This window comes from Lontra canadensis, unplaced genomic scaffold (assembly GCF_010015895.1).
Source record: "Lontra canadensis isolate GAN:19392208 unplaced genomic scaffold, GSC_riverotter_1.0 scaffold46, whole genome shotgun sequence".
Lineage (NCBI taxonomy): Eukaryota > Metazoa > Chordata > Mammalia > Carnivora > Mustelidae > Lontra > Lontra canadensis.
The window spans coordinates 8715503-8735509 of record NW_022631040.1 but is presented as its reverse complement, the minus strand read 5'-3'; the positions used below and the strand labels follow the sequence as shown (position 1 = coordinate 8735509).

The window sequence follows — 20007 nt, the reverse complement described above, 5'->3', positions numbered from 1 at the left end:
GCAGTGGGGCTGAATGCATATAGCTATTACAGCAACATGACTAGACTCTTAAACAATTGAATACAAAAAGCTTGTAGAATAATATATACAGTATATCATTATGTAAAATTTAAAAACACACAAAACTGTTACTAAGTAATACATACATAAATATGAAGTGTAAATATGAAGAAAAGCATGTGAATGCTTATTACTACATTCAGGTGTTACTGGTGCAGTGGAATGAATACTGTGGTGTTTTGTTTTTTAAGTCAGGTAGTGAATAGAAGAACACAGTTGTTTGCTTTTTTATTATTTATAAATTTTATAGTCCTAAATATTTAACATAATTTTCCTAAAATACTATAGTATGATTTATTAATCTATCAGGAACATATCATCTATGTTAAGTATTCTTGCTACTGCTAAAATCAAAGTGGAGGTGACTCTCTTTGGCATGGACTGACTATTTCAAAATTCATGATTACTGTGTACTTTTATAGTTCTAATGTGAAGATTGATCATTTGCTAGCTTCATTCAACAAATATTTATGAAATGCCTTCCATGTGTAGAACATTATGCTACGGTACAGCCATAACATCTTGATTACAGATGCAAGTATTTGAAAATATTGAAGGACTTTCATTTATGAAAGTCAAAAAAGATTTCCTGGCAGACACTAATTACTATAATGAATGGAGACGACTTTAGTGCAAACAAATTATTCAGACCAACAATTCATAATTAATAGGTAATATAAACATCATTGACATTTTAAATCTTAAAAATTTTAATGTAGCTATACTAATGAAAGGATTTTTTAAATTTACTAATCTGGTATTCAAACATAATATTAGATAAAATTTCCAATATAAAATGGCTTTCTATCCAAATAGTAACTCAGATGCATTTTTGTATCCACTCACTGAGTGTAGAGAAACCCTAAAAACTGAAAGACATAATGGTGGGGTGCCTGGGTAGGCCAGTTGGTTAAGCATCTTGACTCTTGGTTTCGTTCAGGTCGTGACCTCCGGGCTCCGCCCTGGATCCCTGTTGAGTGAGGAGTCTGCTTCAGATTCTTCTCCCTCACCTTCCTCTTCTCTCCCTCCCTGTTTGCACATCTGCTGTCTTTCTATTTCTAAGATAAATAAAATCTTTAAAAAATGTATTTTATTTCTTAAAATATGAATCCGTATTTTGACGAAGTACATGTAAAGAACATCTTAATATGATGACTCCATTTTCTTTTCATTGGCATCCTTTATAAAATAGTGCAAGTTCCCCTAGACAAATGTGTTCTCTACTCCTGCACACATTTTCTGGCATATCGGTAGGGGTAAATCATTACAGTTTCCTTACAGTGATGTTGCCTTGGCTTGGCCACTACCTGCAAACTGGAAGAAACATAAAATCCTCCTCCTGGACTCTTGGGAGGAAAGTATCTCATATGTGTCTTTCTATTTAGTGCCCTGACAAGTCCTACAATTAAAGAGAAAGAGACAATAAAGAAAGGCAGGCAGGCCAAGGGAGAATCGCATATTAAACAATGACCAGTATTCACAATTAATAAGACTCCTTTCATGCTAGTCATGCAAATAGATCTGTCTCATTCAACAGCTACACATTGTTAGATGGTCTGCTTTCACAGTCAGAAGTTCCCTTCTTAGAAGTTTATTGGCTATCAGTTATATGTATTTTTAAAGATTTTATTTATTGTCAAGTGAGATAAAGAGAGAGAGAGAGAGGCGGGGGGAGCACAAACAGGGAGAAAGGCAAAGAGAGAGGGAGAGGGAGGACTCTGCACTCAGAATAGAGTTCATCTGGGGTTTGATCTCACAGCTTTGAGATCATGACCTGAGCTGAAACCAAGAGTCAGACACCTGAACAACCGAGTCATCCAGGCCCCCATCAGTTATATTTTTATATAGACCACGTGTAGAACTGAAGCAGTTGTCCAAATGATTCTGCTTACAGTTTTTATTTTTTTAAAAGATTTTATTTATTTATTTATTTATTTGAGAAGGGGTTGGAGAGCACAAAGGGAGAGTGAGAGGGAGAAGCCAAGATCATGACCTGAGCTGAAGACAGGTGCTTAACTGAATGAGCCACCCAGGCAACCCCTACACTTTCTATTTTCACAAATGTTGATTTTGTTTCCCATGTTATCAGATTTGTTTTATTGGATGTTTTTTTAATCTTCCATTGGGCTTTGCCTTCAGAGGCACAGACAAGGCATTGCATAAATTAGAAACTTTCTAAAAGTAGCCAACATGTATTAATGGTTGAATTGTCAGGCTCTGTATGTTAAGTGCTAATGATCATGGTATTACTAGAGTGTCTGATCAGTATTGTCCAATAGTATTAGTATTTAATTCATGCTATTAATTTCAGCACCTAGAGAGCAGCTAAGTACATATTTTCTGTGGGCACTTTAATTATATGAGAATTTCTAACCAAGGGAAAGATAATTACTGAGAAAAGAGTTGAAGGATAAATACATGAAGATTTCTGTTTTCTCAAAGGCAAGGCATGATAATTGTTTGGAGTTTGTTAATTGAGATTGCATAATAATCTTATAGGTAAAAATCTGCTGGAAAATATTGCATTTATCTTTAAACTTTTAATGTTACTCTTCAAATAAATACTAGAAACATTAAGATACAGTCCTGTAACATATCATAAACATGAACAATTGATGGGATCATTCATTCATGCATTCTTTAAACATATTTATCCCCTATCATGTGCAAAGTACTGAGTCACTTTCTGTCTAGATTGTCTATGCAGTTGGAAATTTCATCTGTTTTTGCCACCCCCCACACTCTGCCCAATCACTCATAAGAAATTAACAAGTTTGTCTAATCATACCTTTGTGATTGGAGCACTAGAGCTGCATAGGGAAACTTTTATTGGAAAAAGTAGTTGTAAGAGTACACTGAAGTTTTTATGTTTATAAGGATGATTTCTATATCTAGTAGACAAAAGAAATTATCCTGAAACTACATCATTTGAATTACAATTGAACTGCTATATCCAACGAAAAGAGGAAGCTGTGAATAGAGCCAGAGGACAATTATTATTATTAGAGATTTAGCTCTTAAAATTTCCAACATACTGATCTGATGAGAAAGGAGCAATTTACAGACTTTCAGAAGATCTCTAATTCATTTACACCATTTGGGAATAGTTGGACAAATTACCTCTTTTAGCTCAGTAAGTAGTACCATACTGACTTCTAAAAAGTGAGCATTTTATAATTTTTCACTTTGGAACAGATTGCCTTCCTCCCCTTCCCACACAGGCAGGGGCTACATACATTCCTCTGAATTTTCCAGCTGTGGGGGGTGGGGAGGGAGTGTATCCAATCTTGGGTTTCGAGGATTCTGTCATCTAGTTTAGGCTCCGAGCAGGAGGTAAGTATGAATAGTCATAGTAGATCCAACTCAACACCTCTCTCCCTGAGATAATTTTCTATCCCTGCAACCAGCATAACATGGTGGTTAGGAGTGAGGGTCCAAAGAACAAAGAGAATGTTATATATGCATATATACACACATATATGGATATATTTATATATAACATATATTTTCATATATATGTAAATTGAGTACCTACTATGTGTGAGGGTTTGTAGGCACTAGCAATATTGAAATGAATAAAATGCAACAAGCACTGTTGTCCTTATGAATTTTCACATTCTAGTTTACACTAATCGTCATTCCAGTAGGTGACTTTATAAAATTATTGTTTTTTTTTTCCTATTCCTCAGTTTTCCTATCTGTAAAATGGAGGTAATAGCAACACTTACTTCATAGGTTATCAGAAAGATTTATCACCTGGTTAATATGAATCACTTAGGACTGACACCATAACATATTAGCTTTTCTTATTGCATGGAAAACATTGCCTAGATAAAGACGTCTGTGTGTATTTTACTAATGGGGGTAGCAAAGGAAAGAATTTTCTTTCATTTTGGTTTTTTTGCTAGAACCAGGAATGAAAGAAATGAATTCACTAATAGAAATGAGCTCTTGTTGCATCAACCATTCATAAGTTTATTCATTCCTTTATACATTCATTTGTTCATTCCCTTACTCAATAAATGTTTCTTGAGTAATTATAACATTTTAAGCATTATGTTGTGGTTGATTTCATCAATAAAATCTGGTTTCTGATTGAAGAAGCTTTGAGTCAAATAAGGATAATGGATAAGTAAATGGACTGTTAAAATAGCCCATGATAATGGCAGTGATTTAAAAAGTATAGACTATATGTTATTTTCTCTGTAAATGTTTAATAAAATCAGGCAGCACTCATAGTTGTCTTTTGTGTCCCTGAAATTTTACTGTGTATGTTATGTACTAGACTTAAGGAAAAATAAATTCTTATTTCATTGTTTACCATTACTGGGGAATTAACTACTTCTTACAGATTTTCCAGATATGACTTTTTATTTTTAATTAAAATTTTTTGAGGTCTTTTATTTATTTAAGTAATCTCTATACCCAACATGGGATTGAACTCATAACCCTGAGATAAAGAATTGCATGATTCTGAGTGAGCCAGCCAGACACCCCTCCAGATGTGACTTTTTTTTTTTTTTTTAAGATTTTATTTATTTGACAGAGAGAGATCACAAGTGGGCAGAGAGGCAGGCAGAGAGAGAGGGAGGAGGAAGCAGGCGCCCTGCAGAGCAGAGAACCCGATGTGGGACTCGATCCCAGGACCCTGAGATCATGACCTGAACTGAAGGCAGCGGCTTAACCCACTGAGCCACCCAGGTGCCCCCAGATGTGACTTTTAAAAATGAACATTTAAGAAACCATTCAATATGTTTTCTGAAATAATTCAAAAGCAGGTTTTTTTTTCTTTTCTGTTTTCTTAAGTCTATGAATGTTGAAGACAAGTTGGTTTTTTTGATGATTCATGGCCATTTTTCTGAGCTTGAGTTTTCAAAGGGCACTGAGTCTGTTAAGTCTGTTGAGCAGTTCTGTACGTTTCAGGAAGATTATCCATGCCCCTAAACCCTGCCCCCAGCACCACCCTCTCAGGGATTTGATGTATCTTTGGATAAGAAGACGTTTTCTCCTTTCTTTCTTCAAAGACACATAGTGGTCATTAAGGATTGTTGGGTAAGTGACTGAGTAAATATGAAGTTCATATTTTCTCTGTGAAGTTGAAGTTATTCACAAATAAGGAATCAAAAGTGAGAGTGATGAGTGTGAGTTGGTACAAATGCTTTTGGACCTGTGAATTATTTTTTGGAATATTGTCTTTGTTAGTTTATAATGGTAACAGAAGAATAATGTTCTAGTTTAATGATCCAAAAGACAGAAATACCACTGTGTATGATTGCAATACAATGTAATGAAATAGATTTTCATTCGTGTCTTCTGGATTCATTGATTTTTCTATGACTATCCTGCCTGAATATGTTTAAGTGTTTGGCTACAACTTCGTGGGGTTGATTGGTAGCCCCTAAGATGCTATCAAAATGAAAGCAATTAAATCAATCAGTAATAAAGGTCCTCAACCCTGACATACACATTGTCTAATCTTATAATCTGAGCATCCAGGTACATATCAGGGGAAATCCAGTTGTTATAGAAGAAATACATAATTGAAAGTGACAAATGATCAACTGGAGATTGGGAAAACATTAAGTAGAAAACCATCTGGTTCAGAAACTGCATAAAATATGCACAAATATTCCTAAGTTTTAAATAAAACTTTAAAAGTCATTGATAGAAAAGATAGAAAAAAATGGGGAGATTTCAAAAATTTACTCAAAATGCTCATAATTTACCCAAACATTACTCTACTATGTCATGGTTCTCTGGGTTATCTGGAATGAATTGTGAAGAAATACAATTATGAAACCAAGAATTTAAGTTTCATGAAATTTTATAATCAAAGAATAGACTACACAGTATTGCTTGTCTTTTATCTGTCTTTGTAAACCGCATAAAATGATAGTAACACAGCATTTTTCCTTAAGATCAAAGGCCAATGTGTCAGTGTGTCATTTAGTTCTGTATCTTTTTAATCAAATTTTACTACAGAAATTTCAACTGTCATCTCTCAAAATCCTTATTAATCGTGTTGTTTGGAAACATTAAAACTGTAAAAAATTCATACTGTTTGCTGGTAATTCATAAACTCAGCCTACATTATACTTGAAAAGATAAATCATTTTCTCTGTAGCATCTTGCTGATCTGTGTATAATTTAAAACTGGAACATTTTAATTTTCTTAGCTTTCCTTTGTGAAGTGTTACATGCAAATTATGTATAATTTTCTTGTAACTATCCATGCAGTTGCATTTTATTTGCCTTCCATTTTTAATGCATTAGTAATAAATGCATTCTGTGGAAAAAATAAACTTATAAAAAGTAAAAGTCATCTATAACTTTACCGCCCATAGATAACTTTGGCAAATGCTCTAAGTTTAAATCCTTACAGATCTTTTATTATTTTTATTATAAATCTGTATATATGTCTCTACCTTCTTAAAGTTGTAGCTCTATACTCATATCCACAGATAAATCTACTTCTCTAGAAGGCAGAATTATACTTTACATGTTATCTTTAATTTGGTTTTTAAATTCAAACCATATTTTGAGTACTTTTCTACATTTATATTTATAACTTTTTGTTTCAGATTTTTATTTATATTAAGTACTATATCATAGAAAACTCCAAGTATGTAGGAAAATGTCTTATGTGAACCAAAAAAAAATGAATAATAGACTTTTGCTTATATTTCATGCTAATTTGGACAAGGTGATGTCTGTACATTTAACACTATTTTCTCAAAATATTTTATGTTATCTGGAGACAAAAACTCTACAAAACCCAATATATCTTGAGGAGACCTCCAAAGGATATGTCTCTATATGTTACCTCCCTCTTGCTATGAATTTCCATGTCTTGTAAGTATCAATGTCAATTCAAAACTTAAAAGTGAAGCACTGTAAAATAATTACTCGTTATATTTCTTTGAAGATACATGACATTTTCAAACCATTGTCTTTGGGACACTATATCTTTTTCTTCACAATTAAAAAAAATGTATTTCTCAAATAGTTTTAAAAATGTACTTCTCTGAATTCTCACTGGAATTGTTGGGTTGAATGGAGCATCCTGGCAGGAATAAATTACCAGGAATAAATTGCCATTTTAGGACTTGGGTCTGCACTGGCTTTTTCTGTAAACTCTTGCCACCCTAGTATGATAATATATATATTTTTTAAGTTCAATTTGAGAGCTGTAAATGATAGCTCAGCTGTTTTCTTTAAGGAGATAAAATGTTGTCAATATTTCTGCAGGTCTTTTATTGTCCACAGAAGGGAAGTGAGCCATTTTCAGTAACAGTGACTTGTACTCAAGCCACTCCATTAGGTCAGTGGCAAATTCCTCTTTGATTTTAAATGTTAAAAAAACCAGGACTATATCTTTGAAGCATTGCTCTTGTAATTAGTGTGGTCTTATTTACAGGCCTTTTTGATAATCACGTTGAGGTTAATAGTAAAGACAAAATCTTAAATGAGATTTATTTTTTAGATCACAATAAGAAAAAACAGAAATATTGTCTTCATAAAAATATCAGAGGCAGGCTTTTGCTGGATTTCCTCCATTAACTCATGTAGGCAACATCCCAAACTCAAACAGCCAGCAGTTGCTTTGTAAGACAAACTGCATCTATAATCAGTAGGACAGAACCACAGATTCCATATCATCACTTCCACTACCTTTTATTCAGGAAAGCATAACTTGAAAAATAAAAGCACCACCATGGGGTAAGGAAAGTTGTCTGTAAGAAGACTTTCAAAGAAGTGGGGAAAAAATATTCTCTGGCATTGTTTTGTAGCAAAATTTTGCATTTGGCCAAAGTTTTGCAAGGGGATAGAGTTTAAAAAAAAATGGAAATGAGATTAATTGCATGGCTAATTGACTTGGGGAAGAGAATTTAATGAGCTCATTTCTCTCTTCCAAAGCCAGGATCTCAGAAAGTGAGTTTTCATCTATTCTTCCATTGATCCAGTTAGAACATATCTCCCCCACAGTTAAGCCTACTAGAAGAAGTGATGGTTCTATGTAATGATATCTGATGGCTGTAGGAAATAAGTGTAGAAAAGGCCTCCTCTGTAATGTACGGGTAATAAAATTAACCAGAAATAAATTTTGGTCATTAATTGCTCATTGTTCCATTCTGTAGGCTATATCTTCTAAGTCAGACCATGCACTAGAACATTTATGATCACAGAATCCCCTGTTAAAAGTTTTAGTTAATATATTGCTCAGGAACAGACATATATTGCTGGTGTCACTCCAACTTCAGATGGACACCAATGTTGGATTTTTAACCTTATCTTCCTCCTCTTACGTCCTCCTTCATCTTGTAACTTCCGGATTTTGAATATGTAATATGTGCCAGGCTTTGTGTTGGACATTATTTAAATATTACTACTTATCCTCAGATTATTTTGAGTCAAAAACAATTAAGATATTGAGTTGAGTTGTCTTCCTTCTAGAGATGAAGAAACTGAGATTCACAGAGGTAAGGTAGATTCAAGGGCTTCCTGTCCAATAATATTTTTCATGTTACTTTATCTCTTTAACCCCCAGTCATTAATCTAATAAAGTAGTGGGCTCAGTTGACTGAAAGCTTACTATGTGACAGTCTGCTAAGCACTTGGTCTTTACAACAACGCTATGAGGGAGGTGTGATTACCTCCATGTTATAAATGAGAAAAATAAGGCTTAAAGAGTAGACTTAATTATGTGAGAGCAAAGGGCTAGTGAATCAAGAAATGGAAATCAGATGTGAGATATTTATATTACTCAAAATCTAAAGGATTCAGTGAAATAACCCATGTTAAATGCTTCATAGAGGACATAACACATAGGCAGTCTGTATTTCATGTTACCTTTTACAGTTAGTGGCCGCACCAGTAATTGAATTATAATGTCTGACTTCAAGCTTATACCTGATATCTAACATTGGATTCTATATAATTTGATTTGCAAATGGTTGTTGGTGGTGAAAGAAAACTTAAAGAAGTCAATTCTTCCACCTTTAATTTTTTGGGAACAAAGAGCCATAACTGACAGTATTCTGTTTCTGACTGCTCCATATCTTTCTTTTACAAAATGACTTTTATGTTTTTAAGTTGTTTATTGCAAATCATCTAACAAACGCCATCCTGAAGTCTTTATATAACCTTTCCCTATTTATTAATTGTTCCCATTGTTCCCCTCTCTACATTACCTTAAGAATGACTACTTTGGATATTAATGTTATAGTCACGTGAATTTTCAGTTAACAGCTTAGCAATTGTCTATTAAGCTTCTTCTGTGTAGATGACACAGAGAGTACAAAAGCCAATAGCTTTCAATTCCTGGACGGTGCATGCGAGTAAACCAATAATTTTGGTTCAAAACAATAAGAGCATGGTCAGGGTATTGAGTGCTGTAGAAGAAGAGAAAGGGAGAAGTTATCCCAGTCCAAAAGATGAGAAATGGTTTTGGGGAGAAAGAATCTTCCTCACTTCAAAAAGAATATGATATTGATTTTTAAAAATTGACCAAAATGGAAGAGTGCATTCATTACCAATAATTGGAATGCAGCACTACATGCTGGGAGAACCATTATGTTTCCATTCTCATTTCCTCTCTGTCTTTTGTCTTCCTTTTCCTCAGCTAAGTAGAAAAACTGTGCTTTCCTGCTACAAATTTCAGAATACCATACAATAGTAACATATTGGACGATTAAATTGTTACATTTTTTTTTCTTTCTAACTTTAAAAATATTAAGGGAAGAAATTGTTCAACTATGAATTAGTAGAGGGAGATAAAAACTGGCAAAAATGCTTTTGACTGCAGTTTGTCCCAATAATGATTATGGAATGTGTCAAACTGTTCTGAAATATTAAACATTTATTGCAGAAATTAGTAAAAGGAAATAACCTTTGTTGTCAAAAATATAAAAATAGTTTTTAACAGTCTTAAAACAAATTGCAAAGGATCATTATTATGAATAGATAGGGAGGCTTTTTGAGAAGTTACATGGTTGGATTCTCCTAATTCATAATTAAAATTAACTCGGAGAAAAATTGGACACTTTCAGCTTTCATTAAGCATCTTACCAAAAAAATCGAGGCGTGAGAAAAATAATTCATAAATTTTGTTATAAATGTATATATTATTCTTTAAAGATTTTATTTACTTATTTTAGAGACGGTGAGTGTGAGTGTGGGGAGGGCAGAGGAAGCAGAGAATCTCAAGCAGACTGCACTGAGCATGGATCCCCAACACAGGGCTTGATCTCACAACCCTGAAATCATGACCTGAACCAATAACAAGTGTTGGATATTTAACTGACTGAGCCACCAGGTGCTCCTATTATTTTAAAATTTCTCTTGAATCAATCATATTTTATATAAAATGTAACTTGACAAACTACTGTAGGTTTTAGGGTGTGTACAAAACAAGAATTCTCTTTCTGATCATTCAGATATTAAAATTAACTTGATAAGTTGAAGTATATACTGATTCCCCATTAAAATGTTAAGTTTTTATTTATTTTAATGTCTTTATAAAAACACAGAACAGTCTAATTTTTTAATAGAAATGTAAAAATCCTAAATAATTTTAACCATTATTTACCATAAATGATGTTGAGTTTATTCTATGAATGCAAGAATAAATTCTAATTAACTAATAAACCTAAATAACAATTTATAAATGCAATAGGTCAAATATTTAAATCAGGACCCTTAATAAAATTGACAATATATTTTTATTTTTTATATAAAATCATCTTGTTATTTTGGGGTAGATAATTCTTCTTTTAAATGATAATTTACCTGAGATAGTCAACATCATTAGATAGGTTGTAACTTTAAAGATATATCCATTAAATTCAGAAATAATACAAAAAAGAAGTTTCCTCAAAAAAGATTATATTTGACCAAGAACCAGATGAAAAACACTATCTTTACTAGTAACCAAAAGCATACATACTAAAAGAGTGATTAATATTTTTCTTAAAATCATGAAGAGATAATCACAGTTTTAAATTGAACAGAATATCAAATGGACATTCTCAGATGTTCCTGGTGGTGGGATTATGAATTTAATTTTTCTAGAAGGAATTTGGCCATATTTAAGAAAATATTTAAAAGTATTTACTCTTTTTACAGTTCTAATATCATGAATTTCAGTTACCATAGTTAGATAATACTCATCCTCCAACAACATGGTTCAAATATTAATTATTATGGTATATTAATGGTAAGTGTGTAAAGTACAGGTTTAACTTCAGTCTACACATTACTGTGGAAACAATGCATATCATGATCAGTGACCATTCTTTACTCTTCTTTCAAAGTGTGTTGGTGATTGATTAGTGCACATCCATTCAAAGAAGTTGATAGTTGTGCTGCTTCCTAGTCTGTCAGCAATAAATAAAACCCATGTGACATTTCAGAAACACAAATACAAAAAGTGGAAATGAGTATTCCTTTCTTCACAGAAGAAATAGTTGGTCAGTGACACCATTTGAAAGACTTTGTATACACAGCTAGAGCAACTCAGCAAAGGCTAACTTAAGAACAAGGACTGTGGGGGCACCTGGGTGGCTCAGTGGATTAAGCCACTGCCTTCAGCTCAGGTAATGATCTCAGGGTCCTGGGATCAAGCCCTGCATTGGGCTCTCTGCTCAACAGGGAACCTGCCTCCCCCTCTCTCTCTGCCTGACTCTCTGCCTACTTGTGATCTCTCTCTCTGTCAAATAAATAAATTAAAAAAAAAAAAAGAATGAGGACTATGGTTATGAGGAATAGGGTCAAGATAACAGTGAGAGCACGAAGATTGGAATGATGGGTGCCCAGCCATATTTACAAAGCAATATGACCTATCACCAAGGCACAGACAGGCTGCTTTCTCAGAATAGAAAGTCATAGGATAAGAAAGCAAGCATGATTCAAGTGACTCAATTTAAAAAAATAAAATAAAATAAAACAATTTAATTCTCAAAGTTTCAAATGTTAATTCACAGCCTCCTAAATGTTAGTCTATTATAATTTTTATTTCCTATCATATTTATAACTGACAGTAAGAACATTTTTTAAAGTTTTACCTTCATTTATTCCCTCTTTGATGCTCTTCCTTTCTTAACATTGATACAAGTTTCTGACCTATAATATTTTCCTTCTCTCTAAAGAACTTTTAACATTTCTTGCAAGACAGTTCTACTGGCAACAAATTTCAATTTTTTTTTTTAGAAAATATTTAGTTCTCCTTCACTTTTGAAGGACAGTTTTGGAGGGTACAGAATTCTAGATTGGTGGTTTTTTTCTCTCAACACTTAAGTATTTCGTTCTGCTCTCCTCTTAATTGCATGTTTTCTGAGAAGTTAGATATAATTCCTACCATTGTTCTTTCCACAGGTTAGGTGTTTTTAAAACTCTTTACACATTTTTTCCTTTATCTTTGATTTTCTGTAGTTTGAAAATTATAGGTCTGGGTATAGATATTGTTGTGGTTTTTTTTGTTTGTTTTTAGTATTTATCCTGTTTGGTGTTCTATAAGCTTCCTGGCTCTGAGGTTTGGTGTTTGACATTAAATTGGAGAAATTCTCAGGGATTACTGTTTCAAATATTTATTCTGCTCCTCTCTTTCTTCTCTTCCTGGTGTTCCTATTATTTGTATGTTATAAATTTCCTAGTTGTCTCACTGTCCTTGCATTGTCTGTTTTGTTTGTTCATTTTTTTTTTCTCTTTGTTTTTCAGTTTCTGAGGATTCTATTGTTGTATCATCTTCCTCAGAAATCCTTTCCTCAGCTGAGTCCAATCTATTAATAGGTTCATCAAAGGCATTCTTCATTTCTGTGTGATCTTTGTCTAGCATTTCTTTTTTTTTTTTTTTTCCTTACAATTTCCATCTCTCTGTTTACATTGCCCAACCACTGTTCTTCCATGCTGTCTGCTTTATCCATTAGAGTCTTGGCATTTTAATCATGGGTATTTTAAGTTCCTGGTTTGATAATTCCAACATTCCTTACATTTCTAATTCTGATGCTTGTTCAGTCTTTCAGATTGTGCAGTGGGTTTTTTTTTTTTTTTTTGTTGTTGTTTTTGTTTTTGTTTTGTTTTATTTTGCCTTTAGTGTTCCTTGTGATTTTTTTTCCCTCATTGATAGATGGTGTGCCTGGTAAAAGGTACTGCTGTATACAAGCATTTGGAAGTGTAGTGAAGTGTGGGGGAAGCACTCTATAGTCCTATGATTAGGTCTCAGTCTTTTAGTGAGCTTGTGCTTCTGGATTGTTAACTTTACAGTTGCTTCTCTTTCTCTTCCACTCAGAGGTGAGACAGGATGACTAGAGTGGGCTGGATTTGGGTATTTCCCCTCCCTAAATCAGGCTCTGATAATACCCCAGCAGGTTAGTCTCTGGTTCACTAATTTCTCCTGAGGGCAGATATTGTTAAGAAGTACAGTGAGCCCTGATTTATTTCAAAATGGCTCCCTTTTTCCTCTTCCTGCCAGAAGTATGAGGAAATACGCCACTAAGATTTACTGTGAGAACCTGGTCAAACTCCCAGAAGTAAATCTCCAAAATATTTGGGATCCCCCATGATAACTAGGTCCCCTTAGAGTCTTCAATTCTCAGACTTGTTCCTACTGAACATCCAGCAATTTGTTAAGTACAAGAAAGTACCCCCCCCAACCTGGAATTGGTTCCCACGGAAGCTTCTGCTACTGAGTCTCTGCTTCTGTCACTGAGACTCCCTGTTACCTGTCAGTCTTTCCTTAAAGTCTTGGGGACTCTTTGTCCTGTTTTTCCCCTTTAGAGATCCAAAAAGAGTTGTTGATTTTTCAGTTTACTCAGCTTTTTACTTGTTAGAATAGAGTGGTGACTCCAAACTCCTTACTTGTGGAATCTCAGACTGGAAACCAAGTTTTAATGTTTTGACAAATTAAAGATTATTGAACAATCATAACTTTCCTCATTGGTTATTATGGTCATTTTGCATAGTTTCAGCTTGGATGGACCCTTATCATTTTGCACTACTATGCCTATAACATGCTAATTTCTGATTTATAAAACATTTTTTCAAAAACAATAATTGCTGGCTTTTAACTCTTTGATATTTGTTCTATAACAAAAATATCTGTTACATAAAGAATCTTTGTATTTCTTTATTGTTCTGTTATTGTTTCAGTGTGATCACTGCTTGCCTCTTTATAATGATAAGCCTTTCCACCAAGGTGATCAAGTTCAAGCTTTCAATTGTAAACCTTGTCAATGCAACAACCATTCCAGAAGCTGCCACTACAATATCTCAGTGGACCCATTTCCATATGAGCACCACAGAGGAGGGGGAGGGGTCTGTGATGATTGTGAGCATAATACAACAGGTAACTAGCAAATCATAGATAACTAATAACAAAGTCTGATTTGGCCTTTGAGGCCCATGTGTGTTATATAATGCATGTCATTTTAAATTATCTTATTGCTACCTTAAGAAAATGTTTTGAAACTGTACCATACGATTTCATTCATGTTGAATTTAAGAAACAAAACAAATGTGCAAAGGGAAAAAGAGAGAGAAACCAAGAAGCAGACTCTTTTTTAAAATTTTATTTTTATTTTTTTATAAACATATAATGTATTATTAGCCCCAGGGGTACAGGTCTATGAATCGCCAGGTTTACACACTTCACAGCACTCACCATAGCATATATCCTCCCCAATGTCCATAACCCCACCACCCTCTCGTGGCCCCCTTCCCCCCAGCAACCCTCAGTTTGTTTTGTGAGATTAAGAGTTTCTTATGTTTTGTCTCCCTCCCGATCCCATCTTGTTTCATTTATTCTTTTCCTATCCCCCAAACCCCCCACGTTGCATCTCCACTTCCTCATATCAGGGAGATCATATGATAGTTGTCCTTCTCTGATTGACTTATTTCGAAGAAGCAGACTCTTAACTATAAACAAACTGGTGGTTACCAGAGGAGAAGTTGGTGGGGGGATGGGCCAAATAGGTAATGGGGATTAGGAAGTACACTTGTGATGAGTACCCAGTGTTGTATGGAAGTGCTGAATCATTCTATTGTTCACTTGAAAAACTAATATTACACTGTATGTTAACTAACAGGAATTTAAATAAAAACTTAAAAAATAATATTGTTAGGATAGTAAAGCTTGTTCATTCAAGTCTTCATAAATCCAAATAATTAGGTAGTTTTCAGAAATAGCACTCTTACCTTCAACTGCATCTTTTCAGGAAATTTCTTTTTGTTTTTTGTTTTTTTCTAAAGTACAGGCTATTTGATTAAATCATGAATATATTTTGGAAAATTCAGGGATTATTTGTTTGAGTATGCATACCCTTAAATTTCTTTGTGTGACCTTGATCTTCCATTATGTCTGGATTTTCATGTAGTGATGTTTATGTTTGTTCAGATTTGGCAAGAATCCTAGTAATCTGGGAACATTCTTTTAAAAAAAATCCTAATTAAATGTACAAGATGATTATCAAAGTCTTGTTCTAAAAGCATACAGCATTTTGACTCATCATTGAAAATTACTATTCTCTGAAGGTCTGGTGTATTAAAAGCAGAAATAGGCAGTATCTCAATTTGTAAAATATAATGGCCCAAGTCTGATGGATTTGAAAATGCATGACTCTGAAGCATGAATGGATTTATTAGATAATTATTGATGACCTAAAATGTCACCAGAACTTGGCTAGGTGCTGGTAATATAAAGACAAACAAGATAATGAATTTTCCTGTCTTTGTGTGGATTATTACATAGTAGGAAAGACACACCACTAAAGGAACAGTTACAAAGTTGTCTAATGAGTGCTAAGATAGGACAAGTGCAGTAGGAGTTAATCAGGTGGAATAGTGAGAAGGAGGGGAATTAGGGGCATGGTGACAAAAGGTCTCTAGTAAGAGAAACAGATGTGCAGTGGCCTAGAGGAGAAAGAAACATGGAACTCTGAAAGAAATGATGGAAAGAAAAATGGAAGATTGTAAGACAAGTGCTAAAAAGGAAGGCAGGGGCCAGATCTAGAAGGCTCTATGAACCATGGTTAAGAGTTTGGCTTCTATCCTCAGGTTAATAGACGCCACTTAAGGGTATTTTACAAGAAAGAGATATAACAAGTTTTATGTTTTTAAAAGACACATACGGTTATAAAGTGGTGAATGGATTGGAGAGGGCCAAAAGTGGTTTGAGGTACTGTGGTAGTAAGAAATAATGCTTGAGTACATTTAAGGTGGTATGGAAAGAGAGAAGTGGATCCAAGAGATATGTGGAATGGGAAGTACAAGCATTTTCTGAGCAAAATGTAGGGTGTAGGTAAGGGAAAGAAATAGTCAAGACTCAATCCTAACATTCTAGTTTGAGCAACAGGGTCAATGTTGGTGCCAGCCATTGAGACAGGAAACACAAAAGGATCAAAATTTAGGGAGAAAATGGCAAGTTTTGTTTTGGAAACATTCACAGTGTTTCCAAGAGACATAGGAGAAAATCTTGTGGGCAGCTGGAAACAGTTCTGAAACTCCTCTCTTAAAAAAAACCTTATTGTGATGCCTCAGAATAAATCAGTATCATCTATATATTTTAGTGTCATCTTATGCTTATCACAATTTGTAAGTGCATATTTATACCTATAATTATTTAATTGGAACTCATCTTACTAGATTGTAAGAAAGCTCTGTGAAAGGGATACAAGTGTATTTTCTTGCTATTGTATTTCTCTGCACTTAGTACAGTGTTTGTAACATGGTAATCACACAATAAATATTCATTGAATGATGAAGAAATTTCTAGATTAGAGATAGAAATTCGGGAATCATCAGTATATGCAAATAGAAATATTCTAGAAATATTATAAATTCATTTAATTTTTAATTAATCCATGGCCAATATCCATCAGAATGTTTTTCAATTGATTATTTCTATAGTCTTCTGATATTGAGCCAATTTTAGTAATATTTGAACAGAGTAGAGTACATAGTGTTTAAAGTGGAATTGATAGTCTTGAGTTTTATTTTAGCTTCTCTCAGTGGTCTTCTATGCTACTCACATTTACTTTAGAACCCCCTTATAATTCAGATTTTTTTCTTATATAAAATGGCAAGAAAAAATGTCTAAATAAATCATAAACTATGGGAATTATCTCATATTTCTAATATATCTAAACATGGAATTCTATTTTGCTTTTTGAAATAAAAAATAATGCCATAAGCAGAGAAACGTTTGCTTTTAATAATGTTAACTATAGAATAATAAATTATATTTAGAACAGTATCCTTTTTTAAAAGATTTAGTTCTTGAAAAGTATTTCTGATACTACATGCCTACTTATTTCCAACTGTATAACCATCATCTACCTCACACATAAACATTTCTCATATTTGATTTAGATTAAGTGCCTAGTCCTAGAAAAAAAAAAAAGTTTTAAATTTAAAAACAAACTCTTCCAAAATGTGTGGACCCCAACAAAGCAGAGCTTTTTGGAAGTGTGGTATTATATAACAGATGGGAGTTTAATGAAGTAAAGCACAGTTTGTAACAGGTTCATTGTTTCATATGCTCTGGATCACTAAATTGGCAGGTAGAGATGAAAGGTGCATTAAAATGGACGTCCCGAAAATTATAGAATTCCCTCATAGGAATACAGTCTTTAATTTTGAATTATGCGGCTGATTTTAATGAATTGTAAGTCATAATGCATAACCTTTCTCTGATGCAGGAAGGAACTGTGAGTTATGTAAGGATTACTTTTTCCGACAAGTTGGAGCAGATCCTTCCGCCGCGGATGTTTGCAAACCCTGTGATTGTGCTAAAATGGGCACCAGGAAGAGTGGCTTCCTTTGTGATAAGGTGAGTTTTCAGTATTGAAGGTGAAGAATTGCTCGCTTTCGGAAACTAATTTGGGAGATATTCTACCAGTGAAATTGAGGTCTGTATTTATCAAGAAGTCTTAAGTTTGTGTGTTTGCTTTTCTAAGAGACAGCTGCTTTAGAAATGATCCGGTGCAACTTTGAATACGGAATATAAGGCTATTGGGCGCCTGGGTGGCTCAGTGGGTTAAGCCTCTGCCTTCAGTTAAGGTCAGGATCTCAGGGTCCTGGAATGGAGCCCCACATCGGGCTCTGCTCAGCGGGGAGCCTGCTTCGCCCCCACCCTCGCCTGCCTTTCTGCCTACTTGCGCGCGCTCTCTCTCTCTCTGTCAAATAAATAAATAAATAAATAAAATCTTAAAAAAAAAAAAAAGGAAATATAAGGCTATGTATGTAGGTGGTCCTTTACATATAAGAAAGGCTCATTTTATTTTTAATTTTAAAGTTGTCAAAAATATTGAGAGGGAGGTGATTCCAAGTAAACTAGGAAGTGAACTCTGCATGTGTCTTGGTATTATTGGTGAACTAATATTAATAAAAGTTATTAAAAAGGAATGGTTTCCCTCCTAAGTTCCATAGAAGATAGGATAACAAAGGTCACTTACACATAGATCCAAATGGAAATTGTGATAGCCCCATTTCTAAATTTCTTATTCCAAACTTCTCTCTTAACAATACAATGGGTTTTTATAATTTTATACTTTTTAAAACACTATTATGAATGTTGAAGTTTGACCTACATGAACACAGATTCTAACTGACCTGGGGCTGTATAGCATAGCCTACCTCAAGCCAGAAAAAGCAGCTTTGTATTTAAATGTGGTATCAGCTGGAGCTTTTTACTTGTTCCGATAATACTAACATATAACAATATATAAAGGGCAAATTTACTTTAAAGAATCAATTCAATGATTGTATTAATTTTTAATAATTACATATTCCCTTGTAAATAATTGAAAATGCACTGGCTAGGAATGTAAGCTCACAATCTAGTTAAAGAAAAATAAATTAAGTTAAAGCATGAAGATACTAAGTTCAAGGCAAAATATATTGGTTTTATAACTTTCAGCATACATTAAAAACTGCTCTAACATTAAATAAAAGCCAAATATAAAGTAGGCCAAAATAAAGATTTGAAAAACTTCAGAGGGCCTATAGTGTGTTACTAAAAGAACGGTATGTCTTATTAGAAAGCTGGGTAGTAGAAAAATCATTAACAAAGACAATTTCTAAAAAAAAAAAAACTTAAAGACAAAGACAATTTCTACAGTGATACAAGGGAATTTTATACCATTTGGTACTGGCTTAGGAAAGATTAAAGTCTCAAATTAATAATCTGAATTTCCACTTCAGGAAATAGGAAAAGAAGAATGAAATAATCTCTAAGCAAACAGAATAAATGATATCATAAAGCTAATCAAAACAATGAATTTTGGAACACTGAAAAAAATAAAATTAAGTTAAAAATAAAATTTAAACAGAAAATAAAGAAAATCAATGAAAAGAATGGATCTTTGGAAAGATAACTAAAATTTACAAGCTTCTTCCAAGACTGACAAAAAAGAGAAAACCCAGATTACTAGTAACAGAAATGAAATAAGAGGTATCGCTACACACCTTGCATACATTACAGTATAATAAGGAAATAACTACCAACAACTAAATGAATTAAAGATTAAAAAGTAAAATGTAAACAAATACAACTTTTAAGGTATAACAAAAAAGAAAATTGGGGGGACATAAGGACTTTTTAGAGTCCTTAGACATGACACTAAATATATAATCCATAAAAGAAAAATACTGATATGCTAGACCTCATTAAGATTTTTGCTCTCAAAAGAATCTCTTAAGAAAATGAAAAGGCAGTAAAGAGGAGGCAGCATTAGACACAAGAAATGACAGACAATTATGATCCAAAGAAGTAAGTATAAGTCAAAATAATATTTTAAAAGAATCTGTGATCTTTACAGTCTTGAAGCATGTTTTCTTTAATATTTGCTGAATTTTTATGTTTTAAATCAATTTTTTTGTTTTGTGATAATTTTATATGCCAAAATGACAGTCAATTTTGTTTACATTAGGTATAAAGCTCAACCAATAGGCAAA

General features: G+C 33.5%; 1 protein-coding gene across 1 annotated transcript in view; it reads left to right on the top strand.

The window, feature by feature from the left end:
* Positions 1-20007, top strand: part of USH2A (usherin) — a 678599-nt gene that overhangs the window by 82007 nt on the left and 576585 nt on the right. Inside the window, exons 9-10 of the mRNA XM_032872913.1 lie at positions 14206-14401; positions 17751-17881. Coding sequence (XP_032728804.1) covers positions 14206-14401; positions 17751-17881 — 327 coding nt within the window. The remainder of the gene's footprint in view (positions 1-14205; positions 14402-17750; positions 17882-20007) is intronic.